Source organism: Aquila chrysaetos, chromosome Z (assembly GCF_900496995.4).
Source record: "Aquila chrysaetos chrysaetos chromosome Z, bAquChr1.4, whole genome shotgun sequence".
In the NCBI taxonomy this organism is placed as follows: Eukaryota; Metazoa; Chordata; class Aves; order Accipitriformes; family Accipitridae; genus Aquila; species Aquila chrysaetos.
Window position 1 is genome coordinate 1,564,699 of NC_044030.1, and position 23,103 is coordinate 1,587,801.

The 23,103-nt window shown below is 37.6% G+C and overlaps 1 protein-coding gene across 9 annotated transcripts in view; it reads left to right on the forward strand.

Moving 5' to 3' along the window:
* MCTP1 (multiple C2 and transmembrane domain containing 1) overlaps positions 1–23,103 on the forward strand; it is a 292,028-nt gene that overhangs the window by 177,604 nt on the left and 91,321 nt on the right. For all 9 annotated transcript variants that reach the window (XM_030004938.1, XM_030004937.1, XM_030004939.2 and 6 more), the window contains 5 exons: positions 11,765–11,867; positions 13,974–14,076; positions 14,430–14,531; positions 14,877–14,951; positions 16,760–16,879. In XM_030004938.1, the coding sequence (XP_029860798.1) occupies positions 11,765–11,867; positions 13,974–14,076; positions 14,430–14,531; positions 14,877–14,951; positions 16,760–16,879 (503 nt within the window). The remainder of the gene's footprint in view (positions 1–11,764; positions 11,868–13,973; positions 14,077–14,429; positions 14,532–14,876; positions 14,952–16,759; positions 16,880–23,103) is intronic.

A 23,103-nucleotide genomic window follows, 5' to 3' on the forward strand; every position in this document is an offset into this window, starting at 1 on the left:
CACAGTCTCACCTTCTGCTCAATAAGGAAGAAATCCGCACACTAACAAACAAAACTTTTGTAAGCACGGCTGCAAGTCATTCTAATGCTAGCAGAGCCCTATGTAGGTTATTTCTCAGAAGGGTGAAATATACGATTTCTCCATCAGAGTTCCTGGAAAAAATACGTAGAAAATACTTCTTTTTCTAGTAGATAAAAATATACAAAATTATCTGAATTAAAGCTGAATTCCAGAGGACAAGGCGAATGAAAGGTGCTAGACTTAGAGACTACTTCAAAGTTGTTGCCAAAAGAACTGCTTGATATCTGCCAGATATTTAGCAAGACTGCTGTTGTTTTCAGATATTTCAAATAAATGCAGTTTCCCATAACTACTGCTTATCTGTTTAAGAAGGGAAATAAGAAGAATCTTTTTTTTATTTTCTATTTTATGTGAAATAAGCAGAATGGATCATTTAACCTTTTGCTTTTCAAAATAAAGAAAAAGTATTTCAGCCATACTGACCATATGTCTCCAGAAATGTCCAAGTTATCTCCTGTAAGTACAATCACCTTCACAGTGCGCAAGTTGAATGGAGCAAAATGAGCTTCTTCTGTGTCAGAAAATAGCCATCTCTACTTTAAAAAAAAAAAAAAAAAAAGAAAAAAAAAAGGAAACTATACTAACCTAGCTGGTTTAACTGCAGTTTGGACATACACGTTCTGTTACAGGAGCAAGTGTAGGTATATAGGAACATATGCACTTTTTAATAGTTCTTTGTAAATTAGCATGAGTACCAGTATTTATTTTTTTTTCTCAGACAAGGTAACAGAGCAAACATTTTATTGCTGAAACTGATCATCCAGTTTGTGGCACGCAAAATAACAGATTCTATTTTCAGGGAGGTTGGAGAAATGCTTCTAAAGATTCTTCACTCTGCTTTGACCTTATAATCCAATGTGGTCTGAACAGAGAGAGAGATTAAGTTATTCAGGGGCAAATGGGATAATTCAGTCCCTGACCTCGTTCAGTCTTCGACTTTTCCAGATCAACATGTCATTTGTGCTGGTTGAACAAATTTTTTGGAAATACATTTGATTCAATTAAAGATGTACAGAGCTACCAAAAAATTTCAGACATTGCATTTAGAATGACGGTCAGGAATATGAGGAGGAACCACTCAATACCTTCCCGTGTCCCACATCTTTTGTTCGTTAGCAAGAAAAAACATTTATACAGCAGATAGGTTTTGTAAGATGGCTGTGCATTCCAGACATTAGAGAAATCACTGTATATTTTGGACGAAAATACCTGGTATTTTGAAAAGGTTTTTTTTTAACTACTGTAGTAATTTATAGCTATTTTTAGTAACTTGTGGGTATGTACAGATCATTCATTTCAGATTAAACTTCAAATAGTAATATTTAGAAATAACTCAAAGTAGTTATTTGGTGATTGTCAATAAATCATGTTTGCAAAAATTGTATAAAACTTGACCCTCCACCTTTATTCAACTGAGCAATACTTATTAGTCAGTGTGGAGAGTGCTGTCATTGGTGGTATAACTTACACGACTCAGGATTGCTTGTGTGAGTAAAAGCTAAGGACTAGTTTGCTCTTCTTATTATATTTTTTTTTCCAGAGTTAATCTTTTGTCCTCCCCTGAGTCAGAAAAGTAGCTGAAACACCTGTATAGTACCTGTGTGGTTTGGTCTGTTTCCTGTCTGCTGAACATATCCCATTTCACTTTCAGGAATCTTTTGATGTGAAGTAATAAATCAAAATTTATTAGTTTGGACTGAGTGGATTTTAAAAATCCTTAATATTCCATCATTAAGCATAAGCACAGACGGAAAAAGATTCCTGTAATCTTTTAAGTAGTCATCAATCTTACTACAGTTGCAAGGATTTTTTTTTTCCTTTCAAAATGCGAAATTTTTCTTTTGTTACCATACATTCATTGAGCAGCATTGTAATACTGTATTAACTCTGTGTGAATAAAGAGCAATTGAGACTCCCATTGAATGAATGAGTAAAAAGCACAAATTACTTTTTAATGAAACCCTCAATTCTCCTCCTTTCCACAGAAAGCCCATAGCCTTGTTCAGCTGAATGCTACTACAGTAGGTCACTTCAGTTAAGCCCCTAATAAACTGTTGATAGTTGAGGGCAGTTTTTTCTCCAGTCTCAATAGCCCAGTGTTGGACAGTGCACTTCAAATCATTAATGTTAGTACAGATTTTTTTTTAAAAAAGAGATTAAGGGTGGTGTTTCAGGCCTCAGTTTACAACCCCCCCCCCACATACACATGCGTTGAACAAGGCACCAGGGTGGGCTGAAATTTCGGTGAAGTTGTGCACACGGGGAGCAAGTGGGCACTACCGGTTTGAAAATGGGGCCCTGCTCGAACGTGCCGTAACTGGGTTTTAAAAATACCCCAGAAAAGAACAAAGTGAGACTTCTCACTTCGGCCTGCTTGCAAGGAAGTCTAGGAAAGGGAGGACTACTGAGGGGTTGAGAGATTCCCCCCTGGTGCTTGAAAGCTAACCTTGATTTTGGGGAGAGCTGAAAAATAAGAGTGTCTTCCAGGACTGGAGCCTTTGAGAGAATTGCCAGGTCTATGAGGATGTTTCCCCCAGCAAAACAGCATCTTTCCATGGTCAAAACACAATTTCATGCAAAGTCATGTTCTGTTGGAAATTGTGGTCACAGCAAATACCCTTTGCTGGAAAATATGTATTTTTTAATATGTTTTTTTGAAACTATAGTCTAACAAATGGAAAGACACTGAGTGTGGCATTTACTTTTTCCTTCTCCTCGTGAGAAGAAAGTGTCATTTAAATCTTCCATTGCGTTTTAGCTACTCAGTGCAAGACTATTTTCTCCCTAAATCCTCAGCTAAAAGAAGTTACATTTTCCCCTTTGCCCACATCTTTGCTTGCTTGTGGTTCCTCTGGAAGAGAGGCAGACCTTCTCGAGGGTTCGGCTGCTTGCGGAGCCCTGGCATAGCAGCCTGTGTGCCTACAGTGACGTCCTTTTTCGTGAGGAAATATTCTGATGGTGCAGTAAAACGTACAGTGCGATGGACTCGTCATGCCAGTTGGCCTCTGAAATTAATACATGTTCTGTTCACCTAACCCATACGAGTTTTGGAAAGCAATAGACCCTTCACCATGACCTAGTGCCAGTTTAGGCAACAGTCAGCTAAGCGTATTCCTTCTGCAGCAAAGTGAGGTATAGCTGGGTCACGGTGGAAGGCTGCTGCCTTTGCAGGCGGTGCTTTGCGTCTCCTTTGCTGGGGCAGATGCGTTCCTCCTTTTCCTCGTACCACGAAACAAAATTCAAAACCTCTGCCTTATAATTGGCGAGAAGCAGGCAGGGTGGGAAAAGATGTGCCACAGGTTTGATCAACTTCAGCAAAAGTCCCATTATTTTAAGGAATAATGGTTAGCAACTCGGATTCATTAGCAGAGCAAAATCCAAGCTCCATGCGATGGCCTGCCTAGAAAACAGTTTGTTTTGCTGTCTTTGGGCTTTAATTAAGACGTGTTCAATTCTAGCCCCCTGGCTCCCCGCTCCCCCTGCCCCCACCCTGCGTGCTGTGTCACAGACCGGCGATCAGACGCTTTCAGATGGTCCAGCCCATGACTTTGACCTTCTGCGCGGTCCGGCGTTCCCTGGGGAACCGTTCAGCTCATGAGGTCTGATTTCACACTTCCAGGATGCCTCGGCTCTCTTAACAATGACAGGGAGACAAAGCCCTTTAGAGCGGGCCGCATGGGGACTTGTTTAAATTGGAAACTAGAGAGGAGTCAAGGAACAAGGTTACAGGCTACAGAATAGTGCTTTTAATAAAGAGCTCACAGCTCTGGTTCAGCTCAAAGAGGGCTACCTCTGTACAATTAATTGAGACATTTATCTGGAGCATCTTAGGCCTCTACTTTCTCACAGAATTATGTGATAAATATCAGCTAAGAGGCAAATGAGATGTGCATGAAATGAATTTTTAACACTTTGATTACTGTGTCTCCAGTCTTCATTAGAAGTAAATTTATTTGTATTTCTGACCTCATTATTAATCAATTGTCTGCGGGTTTTTTTGGGTACTGTGATTTCAGAACCTGGTGTATCAGACAGATTTTACTAAAGAGCTCGGTGATATTTAGGTTTACAGTCAAGAGCTTTTCAGGCTTCTCCTCCTCTGAAGAACAGAAACTAAGCATAGAAAATGAGGCAGAATTTTTTTTTTTTCTTCTTTTTCAGTTTTATGTCTGGAATTCAGCCTCTCTTCTAAGAAAATTCCATGTTAAAATTTTGATTAAAGTACTTGAAAGTAGGATGAAGATACCAAGATGGCTAAATGTGCAGAATGTAAATGAGTTTGCTAAAATCTGTTCTACTAAAATGTCCTAATACCACATGTGCAAAAATAGTCTTTGAAATTGTTCTTCAAATGCTAGGAAATGTCAGAGTGATGTACACAAACGTTAAATTCACAAAGGTATGGAAGCCCATGCATGTAAAATTGAAGGAATAAATTCAGAGGCCCTTTGGAAATATGGTTCCAAAAGTAATTTGCTCTGTCAATTAGTGAAACCGGATTTCAATATACACTTGAATTATCTTCACAAAGTACGGAAATTTACTAGATGGGCAGTATTCTATGGTAGATAAAATCTCACCTGGTCCTATCATATAGGTTGCCTGAAGACATCGGTCCAATATCATGTACTGCAAAACTACTTTATTTTAAGAAAGTAGCAGTTTTAGGATACTAATAGCAAAATTAGGATTTAAAAGACATTTTTGGTTAACCATAGCATTTAGAATTAAATATACAGTGAAGGGATGACTTGTGATTATTAACTTTTTTTTTTTTTCCTGTAAGTATTCTGTGGAAATGAATTTAACATGATTGTGGCACTACATTGAATTGCCTGGTAAGATATCTCACACATTCATGATACCAGTCCGTTGCAACATGTTCGCAGCACCACTGTTAAGGAGGAATTATCATTCTCATTTTAAAGATGGAAAACTAAGAAAGGTTAACTGACTCAGCTAAGGCTGACAGAGCAAGTCCTTGTCAAAGCTGGCATTTGGCTTGGGTCCTGTACTTAATCCATTAGATAAGGCAGCTTCTCATGCTATTGAGCCATTCCTTCTCCTGGCCAAAGGTCAGACTGACTGCTCTGTTGCAAGCAGCTGGCTGGCAGGGAGCTTGGAACAACATTAGTGACATTAGCGTCTGCATGAGTGGCACTGCCCCCCCAGAGTCATGAACTGGCTGTCTTGTCTTCCCCCAAAATAAAGGCCTTTTTTGGCTGTGGGGACTTAGATCCGTAATGGACAGGCATGGCCAGCGGTAGGGGAGAACCATAATAGCCTATGAAATATTCAAACAATATTTCAGCTTTCATAACCACGTTAAACTTGGTTGAACTTTGTGAAGTTGTGGTTTGTGAACTTGACTGTTAAAAGTAGAAATGGAATTGGAATCTCTTATTAAATTTTTAAACTATCCAAAACATTTTTGGTAGTCTTTGTGATTCTAGTTCAGTTTTGATAATGCAATTTCAAGAATGCAAAAATTCATGTAATACTTAGTTCAGAATAAAGTCAGTGATTTGCATAAAATCAGTTCATGGTCTACCCAATGCTGGAGCTGACTTTCTGTCACTTCATATAACTTTATGGACTGATCAGTGGCAGGTAAATACTAAATGCCAATCTCTATTTAGCCTGCCGCGTGGGTCCTTTTGTTGAGAAAACTGTTGAAGAAACAAAACTAGGAAATTGTTTGTGTCTCTGGATGTATACTGAAGCAATGCATGCTTCCTGTAGCCATGGTAGAAGTATCTCTACAGGGCTCATGGGGAGCTCGCCCCAAGCTATCTGCTGTCCCTTGGGAATTAACCCTTATGAAGTACAATAAATTTATCAGGGGACAGGTAGATCTGCCATATGCTTATTGGCTTGCATCTACTCTGAAAAGCAATTGCATCCATGGTAATTCCTTGTAAGAGTCCAGGGCAGCCCTGATTAAGAAAGAAAGAGTTGTTCTACAGTGACTGGTGGTCTTTCTGGTTTTTTATTTTCTTTCCTACAGGCTGGATTTTCAAAGATTGAAAACAGAAGAGCAAGATGTTTATGACTGTACACAGGTGGTTTTTGCCACTCTAAAAGAGGGAATCATCTTACTGCATAATATATGGATGTGTCCATATGTTTGTTAACTAAAGTCTCCGTTTCTACAATATTAACCAAATAATATGCAGATGACATGCATTTTTCTGGAGACAAATGCATGTATTTAATAGACTTTTATAATAAAAGGACATCACAGTTTACATTGTGCAAAACATGGCAAGCAAGAAATGTAAATTTAAGCTTTGATGGCTTTTCATCAAGGAGAGCTCTGCTTTGTGTACAATTGGAGCTAGAAAGTGAGTGCAGAAGTGCAATTGTGTTGAATTGAAGTCCCTATTTGGAAGAATTGCTGTGCCCCAAAATGAATTTTTGCTGAGAAAACAGTCTACCAAGAATCAAAATTTTTATTGGACAACTTCCCCCTCAGGGAGAGTTGAAGGCTGTATCTGTTTAACTTGCCCAGAAATATGAATTATATTGTATTGCAGTTTGACAGCTCTAATTTTCAGGTAAAGCTCATATTTATACAAGCAAAAGATACTTGCATCTGAATTGGTCACATGTCATTTGGTCACTTGTGAAAAAGCAGTACTTTTGGAGTTGGATCTGAGGTGACGCCCAACATTTTGTTGGGCAGAGTTGAGCTCACCTCCAGCCTGGAAGATGGGCTGCAGTGACACGTGTCTGAGACCAGTCCACCAACCCTAGAACATCAGTTCACAAGGGTTCACAAGCCACCTAACATCTTTGGTGCTTGCTGATGAGTTCCAGCATACTGAGCTGGCTGATCTACAAATGTGGAAGTCCTGTGGTCTTTGAACTGGTGGAAAGGGCCCTTCCCAAACTTTTACAAGTGAAAAACACGGCAAAACTGTTAGGCGATGTGGTGCTGTAGCTACTTGAGAAGAACATCCAGAAGCTAAAATTGTGTGGAGGTTGAGTTCTAAATATTTTGAGAAGCAGTTAAAATTTGTCACTATTTAGGTCTCTCTTCTGTGAGGAAAAAGTGTATTTTATATACTTGCTGGAGGAAAAAAAGTTGTTCCAGTGGCCAACCTTCTGAGATCCAGAGAATGAATCTGAGCTCTGAACTGACTATTTCTTTTGTGAAGGACTTCCTGGGCTGTGGGAGATTTTGAGTTTTGAAGCAAATAACAAATAAGACCTCTCTAGTTCCTGGTTAGGCAGGTTTCAGTTGATGGGTATACAGTTCATCCAGGGGGATGTGGTTGTTCTGAGAAGTAAGGTGGCAAGTAAAAGACTAACATGTTAATTAACATGAAGGGCACAATGTGAAGGACACATGGTTGACTGAAGTAAAATACTTTACTTAGATCTAAGTAAAGTAATCTCAGTTTGTGCTCCAGTCTTGCTGACTGTCTAAACATTAAATGCAATACAGCATAGCAAAACAAGGATATCTGTCAAACTAGATGCAATGTGTGGCATGATGAATAAAATGGGAAGCTTCAAAAGATAAGTAGTTCTTTAATTTTTTTCAGTGGTAGCCTACATTAGAAAGTAGAGTTCCTTCTAAGGGACATTCTCAGACAGTCCAGGTCTGTAATGGGTAAAGGGCAAAAAAAGGTGAGGGAGATCCATCAAAAAAGACTCTGCTTTCCCTTGCAGATTATTATGCATATTATGTAACTTAGCACTTTATTTCTGTCATTTCAGGAGCCCTTAGGACTGTACAAGTAGAATCCAAAAAGCATGAGATGTTACAGCAACAAAATGGATTAATGAGATCTGTTTTACTTCTTATTGAGGTTTACTGCAGGTCTGATTTCAGTAAATTGGAAGGTGTACTTCACAGGTTTTTACTAACTACTTGTATCATGAATTCCTTCCAACAGTGCTAAGTGTAATGGTGATTAGTCCCACTAAGGTCATGGGATTGCTCAAAATCATAAGTGCTGGTTTCAGTGGTGCTGGGAGCATGTTTTTAAAGTGTAAGTGCCTTAAGCAGGTGGTGGTCGTCTTACCCTTGCACAGCACTGAGCACACATTTAGGGCTGTATTCGGAAGACCTTTCTGGATGTCCTCCTGATCAATAGAGTTAAGTACCTTTAAAGTCACTGGAACAGTAGCTGGAGGCCTACAAAAGGCACGGAGCAGGGAGCTAGTTGGAAGATCCTCAGCAGACACAGGGATTTGGGTAGAATTTCTTGACATATGACAGGTGATATATGGTGATATATGACAGTTGTGATTTAGTCTATAGTGAAAGGCATACCTGTGATGACAACATAATTTCGAATGATTGTAATTGAGCTTAGGCAGCACAAGTCTAATCAAAGGTTTTTGAGTGTACTTTTAGAACTGCTAGATGGACAGCGCATACTGTTCTGAGCATGTGTAGTTCTTTTATATAAAATTGAGGAAAACCGCGCTAGTTGCCTTAACTAGACAGAAGCTGTCTGAGGCTGCCTTGGTTAGAGTATGTGTTGTGCTTACGGTACTGGTTTTGAATAATATAGTGATGAATATAAGTTGTAAGTTCCCAGTTTCCTTGGTCCTCCTAGAGACCAAGGAGACCTAAAGATGACGTCTTTAATATTTTAGTGCTCTCTTAAGGCTTTCATTGGGAATGATCCCACTATTTTGAACACTCTGGCAATGCAGCAGGTTGCCATGGCTTTCAGTGAGGATTAAGATTGCAGTTATTCTTTCTAATAATGAGAACTTGAAAGATGACAGATGGATATGAGTTTCACCAAGTACTTGTACATCGCTCTGGCTTTGTCTTTCTGGATCATGTTCGCTTATTTGGGTTGGTATCCAAATAACGTTTGCACATACCATATGTTTAGCACGTCAGCGAAGAGTGTTGCGTTTAAGATACCCAGCTTGGTTATGAGTGTTTTAGCATATGGAAGAAGTGCCCATAGATGATGGTGAAGGGCTTTGCATATGGGAACTTCATAGCCTCCTCATATGGTAAAAACAGTAGTCCTTAGTAGAGATATTCATAGCTGGGAAACTTCTACTTGTCAGCCATGATATTTGGGCCTTCCCTTGTACTATTTTACAATATTACCTTTTGTCAAATTTGGTCTCGAACTCTTTTCAAGTTAAAGGGGGCAGGAGACATGAAATGTTGAGTGTGAAGGGGGATTTTTTTATTTCTGAAAACCGTTTGTCTTTGGTTTGATCAAGGACCTCTGTGATTGATGTTACATATTATTTAGCTTTCTTAAGTGGATTGATATCCATATAAATCTATAAGGAGAGTCACTGAAAAAGTGCAGATGTGGAAAATAAATGAATGTAGTAAATACTTTCTCTTTGTTTACAGAAGGTGGCTTTTAGACACTGCAGTGCATTTTCCTGTGTCTGTATACAATTACTAAGCACAAATCACATTGTACCATCATATGCAAATAAGATTGATGATACTTTAAAAAAGGAGATAAAGTAATATCATCTAGCTCACCTGCTATGTCAGTTCTGCCTTGTTGTTTTAACTATGTTCTGGGTGTTTCTTTTTCAAATACTGAAACCTAAACAACCTAAATAAATATGTTAACGTTTCCTACCACCTTTTAGGCTTGTGCAGTAGGAAAATGTTGAGATGTATGATATATCCATCTCTGCTGTCTAATGAATTAATAATTTTTCAAGTTTAATGGGAAAGATTCAGCGATATATTATTTTCTAGAGAAGGTAAACATCAACTCTAACTTTTATTCACAATGTGTTTAAAACAATTATTCTTTATCATTAAAGTTAATAATATGCACATTAACCTCTGATGTAGTCTGAATCAATACTGCAGTTTGGGAGATGTGACCCCTGGACAGCTTTGTCTAAATATTGATTTCATTGTCATTTGTATAAGGTATGAAACAAATTACATGCCTCCCTAATATCATTAATGTAGCCCCATTGAGCTACTCAATTTATGGCTTCTTATAATGCACGACAAAGCAGTACGGAATTATTGAAGACATTGTGAAATACAATTGCTTAGTGTGCTAGATTTGATTGTGGAAGGCCAATGCCAACACTCAATAACTTTCAAACACTGTGCTGTCCAAAGAAAGTCCAGAGTCGAGAATGAGCCACTTGGTAGTATGCAACTCAGTTGTTAATTTCCATCAGACAAACTTCCCTTGGGTTCTGGGAGCAGCAATTTATTCTACAGCTTTCTGCTTACATATCTGTAGCCTTACATGAAAATAATGCATACACTTGTATTCTGTGCCAAAGGCAAATGTTGTTCCCTCTGATTACTGGAGATCAAAATAGGTAGGAGGGATAGCATCCCTCTGTCTTGGCCAGCATTTATAGTGGTTGTCATTACTGTCATAATTTGAAATACGAGTTAAATAATTTACTCCACACTGATTTCTTCGCTTTATTGCCTCTTCATTGCAACTGTCTTCTCACCATGCCCCTCATGTTTTCATTACTGCTCCTTCCATCATAGCTGTTCCTCAGATCTTCCTTGCAACACCTTCTTACCCTTCCAGGAAATTTCAGGGTTGCCCCAAAACCCTGGAGACATCAATCTTCCCTACTTTTTCTTCTTCTCTGTTTGGAGAGCTCCTTTTTTACACAAGCAAACTGTTGTTAAGCATGAGATTCTGGTGTCCAAATACAAACCTTGGCCTTGTGGATATCTAAGAAAAAGCTTAGTCTAAGTTTCATGTCATCCCCCTAAACTTTCAGTCTGCGTGATTTTTCATGCTCTTTGCTTGGTATCTAAGCACTGCTCACCTGCAGTCATTGGCTGTAAACTGCTTATTTCACATTCAGGGGCACCGACCCCCACACACTTCCTTTCCCCATTCTTTTTCTTTAGCTTAAAAAAACCCCAACTTCCATATCCAGTCCAGGACACCGCTTCTATTATCTACATATTACATTTTCAAAGCAGCATCTTCATACTTTCTCCTGTGGTGGCTTTCATGCTGAGGGACCTTCTTGTAAATATATGCAAAGCTACTTCATTGTGCTTTAATGTATACAAAAATCTCAACCACGCTTGAGCTTCTGCTGTGCTGAGACTACAGCCCATCATTCCAGCTGATATCGTCTCATTGTTTAATTGTACTTGCCCATTTTCTCTGGTATTAGGCTTTTATCTGAGACTGTCTTTAAGGCTTTTTGATTTTGGGGAGAGGATTTGTACAGCGTGAAACATGTAGGGCATAGTAATCTTTGGATAAGTATCATAGGTGCTATGTTATTACAAATAATATGGAATAATACATTACCTACATATCAAAATGCTCTAATTATGTTATCATTACAGTCAATGTAGGATTGGCACCATTAAAGTAAAGTTCTCTTAGCTGTCTCAGAAGGGTGCTTGGCACCTTTTAGGAACATGCTGTTTTTTCATCAGAAAAGTCTGTATGGTGATTTTTTTTTTCTTTTCTTTTCTTTTTTTTTTTTAAAGACAAAAAAGATGTTCTTTTAGGATTACAGAGATGAACAGTCTGTTATGATCAACTTGAATATAATGCAGACCATAGGACTTCCCTGAATTAATTCCTGAGAGAATTACAATGCATCTTAGGAAAAGAAAAAAAAAAACAAACAAAAAACCCAAACTGATTTTTACATAAACCTTGCTCATGGTGGATTTTCTTAGTTCATAAATTTTGTTCCAAATTTTCTCTTATAGGTAAAAGTGACCCATTTTGTGTAGTTGAATTGAACAATGACAGACTGCTGACCCATACCGTTTACAAGAACCTCAATCCAGAATGGAACAAAATCTTCACATTGTAGGTGTTTGGATTTTGTGAGTGTTTGGGGGGTGGGATGCTGCGGGGGGAGGGTTTGAAGGGGATATATGTGTGAATCAAAGATACCTGCTGCTGATTCTGAAGAAGGATAGTGATGACATACTGATATTTCTAAACCAAACAGCTGAATACTTTTTTGAGGATTAAAAACATGAAAAAAAATTAGAGAAGAGGTACCATTGAAAAGGTAAAAAACCAAGGTCTGTTTCTTGGAAACTAGGTATGAGTAATGCTAAGCACTCCAGACTCCTGCCAGCTTCAGTGAGAGTTTCAAGGGCCAAATCCATCACGCTGGATTTGGCCCTGAAGTTTTGGGTGGAAAAAAGGGTATTGTGATTATGACCTTCATTAAAATGTATTTGTTAACTTTAACAAACATTAGATAACTATATAAAGGAAGGAATTTTAAATGCCTTCATACTCCTCTGAATTAAGATCATATACTTTCTGCCTGTTCTTTCCATTTACCAACTGCACTTCTCACAATACCATCTAGTATCATACTAGCACAATGCTGCTATTGGGTAAAACGCAGTCTTAAACATTTAGTTTAAGTGGAAGTGATGTGGTTGGGTTTTTTTATCCTTCTGTTATTTTGAAGACAGTAGAAGGCTCTGACGAAATAGAAAAAAAGTCTTCCACAAACAAAATGTTTCTGTTATTTGTCTTGCTCAGTTGCCTTCTTTTTCTCCCTGCTTCTCTCGATCTGACTGCAATGTGACACCAATGAGTAGAAAACTGATCAGTTGCAGGTTTCTCGGCTGCTGAAATCAGCTAACAATCCACTACAAAACCAGTAGAAGCTTTGTGTATACTTACTTCACTTTATCATAAATGAAAATACAATGTTTCACCCTTGATCTCAAAATATAGTCTGATCTTAATTTTCTTTTTTTTTTTTCCTCTAAATTTGTCATTCATATATTTGGCATCCATAGCTTTTCTTGCCCTGCAGTGAGCTCTCAGGAATGAACTCAGAACAAAAGAAAAAATCTCACAACAGTTGTACTTCTCGGAAGCTTATTAACGTAGTTCTCATTTAGGTATCTGCAAAACGATGCTAAATTCTTCATTAATTTATTTTTGATTGTCTACTAATAGAGCCAATAACTAATCAACCCCTACTGCTCGACAGTTTTCTCTGCATAAGAAATTGCCTGGTTTTGTAGAGGACAAAAGACTAATCAGGAATCAAATAGAAAAGCTCAAAAGGCCTTCAAGGAGAGTTTTCACCTCTCTTCTATGTATATTTGCATTGACTTATTTATCCTCAGATTTGTTAATTAATTTTGGGCTAGCAATCCAGTTTCATCTGGAGGCATATATTTTACTGAAGTTAAATTGCTTTGCTTGAATTTATATTTCCTAGATCAGCCATTTGATCAAAGATGAGTTCTCTCAAACAATTCTATTTTTTAATCTGAATAAGGCATGTGAATTTTTCACTTGAGAGTTTACAATGTACAGTGACATTTGTTGTGCATGGTGGTAGAGTGTTTAATAGCTCGCAGGCAAAAAACAGTAGTAGCTGAAAAATGCATCGTTTCATATTGCTTGTTTCTAATTTGTTGTAATGACTTGTATACTTGTAATTAAGCAAGGATTTCAGAATTAAAGAGCTTGTTCTCAGTGCAAGGAAGTGCCCATGTAGCTCGTAATTGTTTTCGTTTACAAACCTATGGATTTCACGGTATTTGCAGTAGGAATTGCTGCAAGGACAGCAGTGTTTAAGGGATAGTCTTTAAAGGCTCTCAGTCCTGCTGCTCGCCGCTGTAAATCCCCCAGTGCTGCTCTGCGCTGGCTCTCCTTGCAGCTCATGCGGCACAAACCCCAGGTAGGAGATTTAAAGCAACATCCTTCGGAAAACTTCTGCTGGGAAAGCCTCGCAGAGAGAGGGAGTGATGGCTGCAGCCCTTAGAAAGCATTTCGGTTATACGCAGGGATGCCTCGTTTACTTAAGTTCTGTTCTCTGCCATGGTTGGAGAATAGATGGGTATCTGTTTTTGCTAACCTTTCATGCTTTTGTCCTTGGTACCTGCTGGTGTAGGTGACTTCTCTCTTCTGTGTGTGCCTCTCCCTTTGTAGCAATATTAAAGACATCCACTCGGTGCTTGAAGTGACAGTTTATGACGAAGACCGCGATCGGAGTGCTGACTTTCTAGGCAAAGTTGCTATACCATTGCTGTCTGTAAGTCTCATTCACCTGACATGCTGCTCTGAATTTTTCCCGCTGAAGGGGGGGAACAAAAAAAAAAAAAACAGGAAAAAAAAGATTTGCAGCTCTGTGTCTGTCATTTCTCAACCAAGGTCTGTAATAAGAACACTAAAATTTTAACATACTCAATTCACGGCCATGTTGAATCCCATGATAGTTAATTTTTCCTGACAGACTCGGTCCTGGTAATGAACAGGTACTTGTCAGACTTGCCACAGTTGTTTTGGGTTCTCTGTCAGTTTCAGCAGCTGGGGGTCAGGGGTCACCGGGGGGGTGTATTCAGCGGAGACCGCGAGACAGACGGCTGTCATGTCCTTTTCCTGCAGATTCAAAATGGTGAACAGAAAGCCTACGTCTTGAAAAACAAGGAGCTGACAGGGCCAACAAAGGGGGTCATCTATCTTGAAATAGATGTGATTTTTAATGCTGTAAGTCTTAACTTTGGCTTTTTTGTACTGCTAAAGAGTTCAGTTTCATGAAAGCTTTTGTTCCTGATTTGTAGAGAATTTCTGTCATTCCTCATTTTCTCTAAACCTTGATGTATACTACAGAATACTCTTCTGCCACTGCCTGGCACACCCACTCTTTTTGTTGCTGCTGCCGCTGCTATTGCTGCTAATGTAAGGAGCAGCAACTCATGCCTCTGTGTACGTTTATGTGTTGCGGGCTTGGCAGCCATGACTTTGAAACTTCGTAATTTTTGCAAATTGAAGCATGTGTTATTAGTAAAGAGCGAGTAAGCTTGAGATATTGACACACATTTTAATGCATAGGTGAAAGCCAGCATACGAACCTTAATGCCCAAAGAACAGAAGTACATTGAAGAGGAAGACAGACTGTCTAAACAGGTAAAGAGTAAGGAAACACTAATCCTTTCCAAAAGCCTTAATATCAAGTGTGCACATCCAAATATCTGGTATCATACTGCTGAGGGTAAAGAATAACATTTTCATTACCTGTTTACAAAAGAATATGATAGGTTGGAAAAGGCAGAAACAAAATACATGGGTTTATTGTATCCCCTCTATAAATTGCAGCTTAATTTCCATGAAATACGTGAATAAGAACACAGTTGAAACCATCAGGTTCCACACATATCAGATTATAGCACAGGTGCATGTAAACTAAGTCTTGCATAAATTTTTGCTGTTAACCTTGACCCAAAAGATCTCCATTTGTTGCAGGGTAGAGAGTCTTTTATCATTCTTTTAACCAAATTTTAAATAAGTTAGTTGACTGAGGTTTGAATCAAAGGTGAAAACAGACTAAAACTCTGTATTACTTTTGAGAGTCCTGTGGGTACGAAATGTCTGGACCCTTTTTTTTTTTTTCCTAGGTGTTTTTGCCATTCATAGTTTTAATGTTTTGATAAAAATATATTTAAACACAAAACTTTTTTTCCACTTGAACTACTTTGATTCAGTTTTTCATGTTCCACATATGATGTATTTTATATGGAGAGAACAGGGCTTTTGGTTAGACTGTGGGAACAAGGTATTTGGTTTTTGCAGTGAAAAGGCAAAGGTCTCAAAACAGTTTTTGATTTCGCTGAAAGCTTATAGACTTCAGCATAATTAAATTGTATGCTAGGTGAATTTTACATCAGTTGAATGATGTATTTATTTTAAAAAGATTTCAAGAGGCAAAATATTTCTTTCTTTACTGTTGTGAGTAATGCAGTTACTAAAACTGCATTTTGCACTACTATTCCACCAAAGAAACAGAAAGGCCTTTTATTCAAGATTCATTCTTCTCCCCACTTTCATAACAGAAAATGGCATTGTGCTTTTTGCAGATGGCAGGAGGAGTAAACTTTAAATACCTGCTTTGGGTTGTGGGTTTTTTTTAATTAGCTTGCATGGGATACCCCACTTAGGGCGGGAAAAAAAATGAAACTTTATGTATGACTGATATGGTTGCATTTTAAAACATCCACATTTTCCAAGGGTGAATGTGTCTTACCTACCTAGCATTTTCTGTGCTACTCAATACACAAATTAAATCATTCACTTGTTTGTTCACTTTTTTTTTTGGTCAAGCGTATTGCCATTTTAGGGGATTTAAGGGTTGTCCTGAATCAAAACCCAGCGCTATTATGTCTCATTTCTATATAGATTGAATGTATGCAGTTAAAGTTACTGTTACAAATACTTAAAAATGGGTGGTTAAAATACATCACAGCAGACAAATTTGTTACAAATGAAGGAAAAATTGGATGTAAAGTGTGCAGGTGATCTTAAGTAGATTAGAGCAGAAATTTTGCATGTTTTCACATTAGTGTCCTACAGCATCTCTTTATTAAGAAAGAACAAAATTTGCTAAATACTTGAGAATGGGGAAAGTCTTGCCTACTTAATAAAACTCTGAAATCTTACTAACAAAATAATTTGTGAAATTTTGCAAGTGGCTTTTTAAAATTGAACAAGAATTTGTGTACCATTTAGAATTAAATTCAACAAGTATCAATTGGCACAACTAACACTCTGTCTCTTCCAAGTCTCTCAGATTTTAAACTCTCTCAATTTGTGAGCTAGAGAGCTTAACAGGTTATTTTCTCAGTATTCACTGAGGTTAAGAATGACAATATTGTAAGCATGAGCCTCTTCTGAAGCTTTTGGTGTTTTGAAACATTTTCATTCTTTCATCTTTTTAACAGCTACTCTTAAGAAACTTTATCCGGATGAAGCGTTGTATCATGGTGCTCATAAATGCCGCCTACTACATTAGCAGTTGCTTTGACTGGGATTCCCCCCCAAGAAGTCTCGCTGCTTTTTTGGTATGATCTTCTTTATATTATTGTTAATCACCCTGGTGTATTTGTGTTCTAGACGGAGAGATAATACAGTGTTGATGGTGGGGTTCTGATTTTTTTTAATTTAAAACTTTGCATTATGAAGATACCATAAATCATGTTTATTCACTTTTTTTTAAAAAGGTAATTAAGTTTAAAATGTCACACAAACAAGATAGAAACAGTTGGGGTTTTTTAATTTATAATTGTACAAATAACATAAGCTAGTGATACAACTCAAAATACAGTCAGTGAGTGAACTATGGATCTATCTTGAGCTTCTCACACAGTATTTCTGTTAAATTTTGTTTGGCCCCCTTGTATATTACATATTTACTCTAAAACTTGTTCTGAACATTTCATGAATGCTTTTCCATGTAATTAGTATAAAATCAGTGTTATTTTGTCCTCCATATATCAACATATGTTATGCCTGTAACTTTTGTAGAACTACAAAGCTCTGGACCCAAAGAGTTGCTTCCTTACTAAGATTTACTGTTCTTGACTACAAAAAACCAAACCAAAACAAAATAAAACAAAACCAACTTTAAAATCATTAATGCAAACAAACTAGTACCTTTTAGACATCAAGCTGTTGTCACAGTTGAGATTTTAGTGAATTCATTTTAGTGATTTAAATGAAACTGCTATTTCTCCATAAACATTAGCTTCATTAATATTAACCTTTACTTTCCTGTGAAATTTTGAAAATTCCAAGCATAATTATAGATTACATTGTGTTTGCCAGATGGATATCTTTTTATTTTCAAAACCATGTGAACTACAAACACGACCAGAGTCCCTGTTTGTTTTTTGCCTGAGGGATTCCCACCAGGAGTAAAAATGTATGCATGGACACACTTTCTGGAACACCTAAATTTATTAAGTTGCCTGAAATACTGAAGTTACGAGCCTCTCCACCATGAATAGGAACAGGGAATGTTTTCAGTCTTTCTTTGAATAATTATAGAGGGAGTCCGCTGACAGTACTCTGAGCTTGGGTGCCTAAAGTTCAGGTGCCTGAAATTGGGAGACATCAAACCAGGCATTGGAGCTGGCTGCACTGGAGCAGTAAAATGGGGTACTTTGGTGTGTCACTAAAATCATGCTGTTTTGCAGGGAATTTCCTCTAGCAGGGCTCAATTTGTACTAAGTGACTTGTTAAACCCCCCTGTAGCCTGTCAAAAGATGGCAGCAAGCTGTCGGTCCTTGGTTGCAATGTTCATCAAGAGTACAGGAGATACATGTGTTGTTCAAACTCTCAGGGTTTTTATACTTTTACTGACGTCTGTAGTAACTACACTATGTGCAAAAATCTAAATATACTTGCTGCTGTTTAATTTAGAAAGATGATCTATTATTATTTCAGTTTAAAACGATCAAAATTTCATAGGAAAATGCGTGTTTCTACGTAAAACTCAAAAGTTCATGTTGCTATTACTGCTCCAGTTAGTAAATACTCATCTGTCCAAGTCTGATTTTAATATGGGTGTGAAACACCCACCTGTCATCAGTGGAAGAAAGGAAATGGAAAGACATCCTATATTTTGGGGCAGAGGAAATTATTTCTTTCTCATGGTGTGCTGCAGTGGCCATGGAAGAAGTTGTGTTGCTGTGAAATTGTAATTGTTTCCAATCATAGAAGAAATTCAAAGTCTTAATAAGTAGTTGAAGACACATAAAACACAGAATTGAGGTCTGTAGTGCGTATATGTCATTACTGTAGTTATAGTGTATTGCAGTAGGAATGTATTCCTGATTTTATTTATATATATTTGTATCTCAAAAGCCTGCTTTGCTTAGTTTCATCTTAGTATTTGTTTTGCTGTGTGGTGGTTGTGGTAGTTATGGACACATCACAACTGCATCAGTGCTGTGACTTCACAGATGTGTTCCTGCTCTGCATCCAGAGTGCATCCTGTGCTTTTCAACCTGATGTTGCTCTATCCAAGGATCAAATCATCCCTCTGTTGGGCAAAACATTGATAAGTTTCTGTTACCCAAGTCAAACCTACATGGACTTCTATCATGATCATAAGCTTTGGATTTAGATGGTTTCTGGAGTTCTGTAGCCATCATAGGCCCTTGAAAATCTTGAAAGTGATTCGCTTGCACATGCTTGCACTAAGGTCATGCTGGAATTTAATAGGTTCTATAAAAAAGCTGTACTTATATGTCTCATTTTCATCTCCTCACTGTTACACAAATCGTATCTCCTCTTGAACTTGTCTCCCAGAGTTTGAGGAATGTCACGGTGAAATGTCAGTGCCAGAAAGGAGGTGAAAAGTAGGCTGTTCTGGAGGTTTCCAGCTCTGTAGACAGACTAATAAATAATCTACAAGATGTAAACATTTAAACTAACCATTTCTCCCTTTCTGTTGGATTTGAAGATGCACCTTGATGGATAACATCCTGATACAGATTTACAGCCATTTCATACAAGTTACGTATGTGAGGGTTGATTTTTCAGATTTCCCATTGCCCCGCATTCTTGGTGTTACAATTACAGGTACCCTTTTCTTGTACCTCACCCCGTGTCTTTGCTTTCTGATGGGGCCACTGTTATGGAAGTGTTCAGAAATGTATTGAGTTAGTTGCAGTTAATGAGAGATCTGGAAAGGAGGACTACTCTTGGAAACCCACAGAAAGCCTTGATTAACATGGTGACTCTATAATAAGCTACAGTTACCTGCTTTATGCTCTTTGCACACTGAAGTGTTCACTGCAGCTCTTTTTAAAGTTGTTCTCCTTGGAGACTCACAATGTTAGTTGTCAAGACTGAAAGTGTTCCTTGAAGGGGCTTGCTGATTATTTATACTCCAGAACTTACCTGTCTCAAACCTTTATATTATTTGGGACATTTTAGGAAAGGAAATGCTTTATTAAAGGTTTAGGATGGTTCTTTCTCAAATCTGTCCAAAGGCACCAGCTCAATGACCGCCGTTACCCATGCTGTACCTAGAAATACAGAAACCTGGAAGTTAAGTTTTCAATGTTCTAGATTATGCATTTCCTCAACTAAACAGTATTTCACCTGTTTCCGTTGAACTTCATAAGCTCATTGCCTTCACTGGGATTTTGTCTGAAAGACTTAAGGTTTTGATTCCACTTTTTTTTTCTGTGCCTCAGTAATTCACAGCAGAAGAATAATTGCTACCCAGACATAATTTTTTATGTTTTCATGCTAATATAACTGTGACGTGTTATTAGCTGTTATTTTTCAGATATTCAAAAGTATTTGTAAATCGCTCATGAAACATGGGTCGATCTGGCTCAAATATGACTTTGGATTTTGAACTCTCAGAAGATTTGATATTCTTTCCTCCTTTTTCATATTTATTTCCTGTTAAATAAAGGAAGTGTGTAGCAACAATGTTAAATTAATGTTTCAGTTCTAAACAGCTTTATTATACCACATATAGCCCTGTTATGTCTAGAAGCTGATCAAGAATGTGTTACGTGCTTGTGTTTATGTCTCTTAAGCTCCTAAATGCAATGGAAAAGGATAGAATACATAGAGAGAGCCTTTGCTGTAAATTCACATGATTTTCTCTATTTAAAACAGACCTTTGGATTATTTAGCAGTTAATTTTTATATTTTTTTTAATTCAGTAATTAATATGGTACGTTTCAGGCAGAAGAACTTTAATTATTAGAGTATGCAAAAGTGGATGGTTTTTCTTTAGATTAATCTACTCTGGGCACTGAAATGTCTACTAAATTGGGCCTAATTTCCATCAGCTTCTTGACCAGACATTTGTGTTCTTGCAGATGTCAGTGGGTGCAACGTAGGGGGAAAAAAGTGTGCACTCTTTTTTTCCAATACTGTCATTTCTCACTGTAATGAGCACAAAAATAATTGGACAACTGAGCTATCAGTAAAAGGACACACTTCAACGTGAGTCAATGAATTATTTTACGGGACAAACTTTAATCTTTAAATGTGATTGTAGATAATTTGTGCTACCATCTGTCCATTTGGAATTCTTTTAGCCTTTTCAGTCGTTATACAGTAAGTGCTGCTGTGTTTAACATTAACATTTGATATTTTACACATTTAATTTCTGTACTGCTGCGTGGTCCTTGGGGAGCTTCGCTCTAGTGCTACATGAGAGAGACAAAGTATTGATCAGTTAACATTTCAGCTACATTTATGTATGTCGCAAAATTAATGAAAATGCCAGACAAAAATGTCAGAGTGCACAAAAAGGTAGAATTTAAATTTGGTAGTTTAATGAAAAGTTTAAGATGTGCATTATCAAAAATGTCCCCTTGCCTTTAAAGTACAATTCATAACTGAGTAACTAAAGGGAACCACATATTTTACTTAGAGGAACATTGAACATGAAATATGAGGGAATATATAATCTTCAAAGTGTTTGGTATCCCAAAATGGCCTCGGTAAAGCACTTTAATTGCTTGCTTGAACATTTAACTGTTACTCATAAAATAAACTTGTTTCCTTTCTCATTTGGAAGCAGAGTACCCTCACCTGATCACACGCATACTTTTCAGTATGTCCTCAAATTAAAGCTTTCTATGATCATGTTTTCCTATTCCTCCTCTGAATCTTTCTATATGTGTGTATGCCCGCATGTAGAAAGTACTTTTCTTTCTTAGGCTTTGAAATATTGATAAAATGACTCACCCTGCATCCAAGTCATTTGTCAGGTCTAACTCACCTTCACTTTGTCTTCTAACGTTACACAATTCATGTGTGAAAATGACATAATAGTGTCCCTAGCCTTTGATTAAGTGTTAGTTCTCTTGCACATACACCATTTAGTTGTGGTGGTGTCATGCTAATTAATTGAAACTGAGAAGGAAACAGGAGAAAAAAGAGCTGGTCCCTAGTAGGAAATGAGACACTAGAGTAATTTTCTCAACTTGCTTAGCTTTTCCCTATTAAAAAGGGAAATGATCACTACTGCGTATTTCAGAAGTAACTTTCACTTAAAGCTGAAGGACAGAGATTATGTTTTGGGAGAGACTTGATATGGAACCATCAGGAGTGGGAATGCACTTGTGTTAGTTATTAAATGTTTTCCTTTTTTACCCCCACTGTAATTGTTGGAGAATCATTTTTTTGCATATATATTTAAGAGCTCTTAGATTTTTCCATTGTTGATACTGTTACTGAGGGTATAACGTATAAACACCTTCAAATTGCTTTTTACTAAACCTGGGTGAAGTGGACCATCAGATTGTCTTTGCCACCTGTTGTCTGGAATTTGAAAATGGAAGAAGTGCTGGTAAGGTGGTCACAAAAACTTCTTACATCCTAAAAAAGCCTTTCCAAAAATTTCTGTTGCTGTCAAAACTGCCTGTTCTCAAAAGAGAGATTTGCAGAGGTAAAGTGACATGGCAATGGCAAGGCCGGGTACAAGATTCATTTCTGATGCAGGTTGCACACATATGCAAGAGCCTTTCAGCTTTTTGTCAGCTGTATCTTCACCAGCAGGAAAGAGAATGAAGTAAACCAGACTGCTGTGCTTTTGTTTTTGTCAGAAGTAAAGCAGACAAAAAGAAAAGTGATCTAAATCCTGTTTCCTCTTAACCAATTTTCTATAGACCAGGAAAACTAATGTGAGACTGCTGCAAAAATACAGTATGATTTGAGCTTTCTGCAATACTTAGCTCTACTGTGTGCCAGGTTTTAGAAAGTGGTATAGGAAAGAAAAAAAAATACAGTGGATCCTCGTATATATGACCATTGAGATCCATTAACCATTCATACCTAAAGAACAGACCAGCACCAGCAATATTTAAAAGAACCCCTCTGTACTTATAGCAATTGAGGAACAATGCTAGTGTGGAAATACTTGGTGTCATCAATCCACGTCTTGTGTTTGACACATTGTGTGTTTGCAAATCTGATACAAGGAGAGACTGGGCAATATTTGTATACTTAAAAATTTATTTTAGTATTTTATTTTGTTTTTCAAAAATCACTTTCATTTTGCTTCCTTCACAAAGTGAATGCATAGTTGCTAAACCAGTTTAGCAGTATGATTTATTGCCGAAGTGTAGACTCAGTGCTGTTTGCAGTAACCTAGAGCATCCTATGTGCTGTTCCAGGAGGGCATGTGTCTGTCTTAGGTTTTGTGTCACTTCTGCCGTCACCATTCACGTGAGTGGGGTGCCCATCCCAGGGTGTCTAAAATGGCACCAGCTCTACCTTTAGGCATTTTAATTGCTCCCTTAGGGTT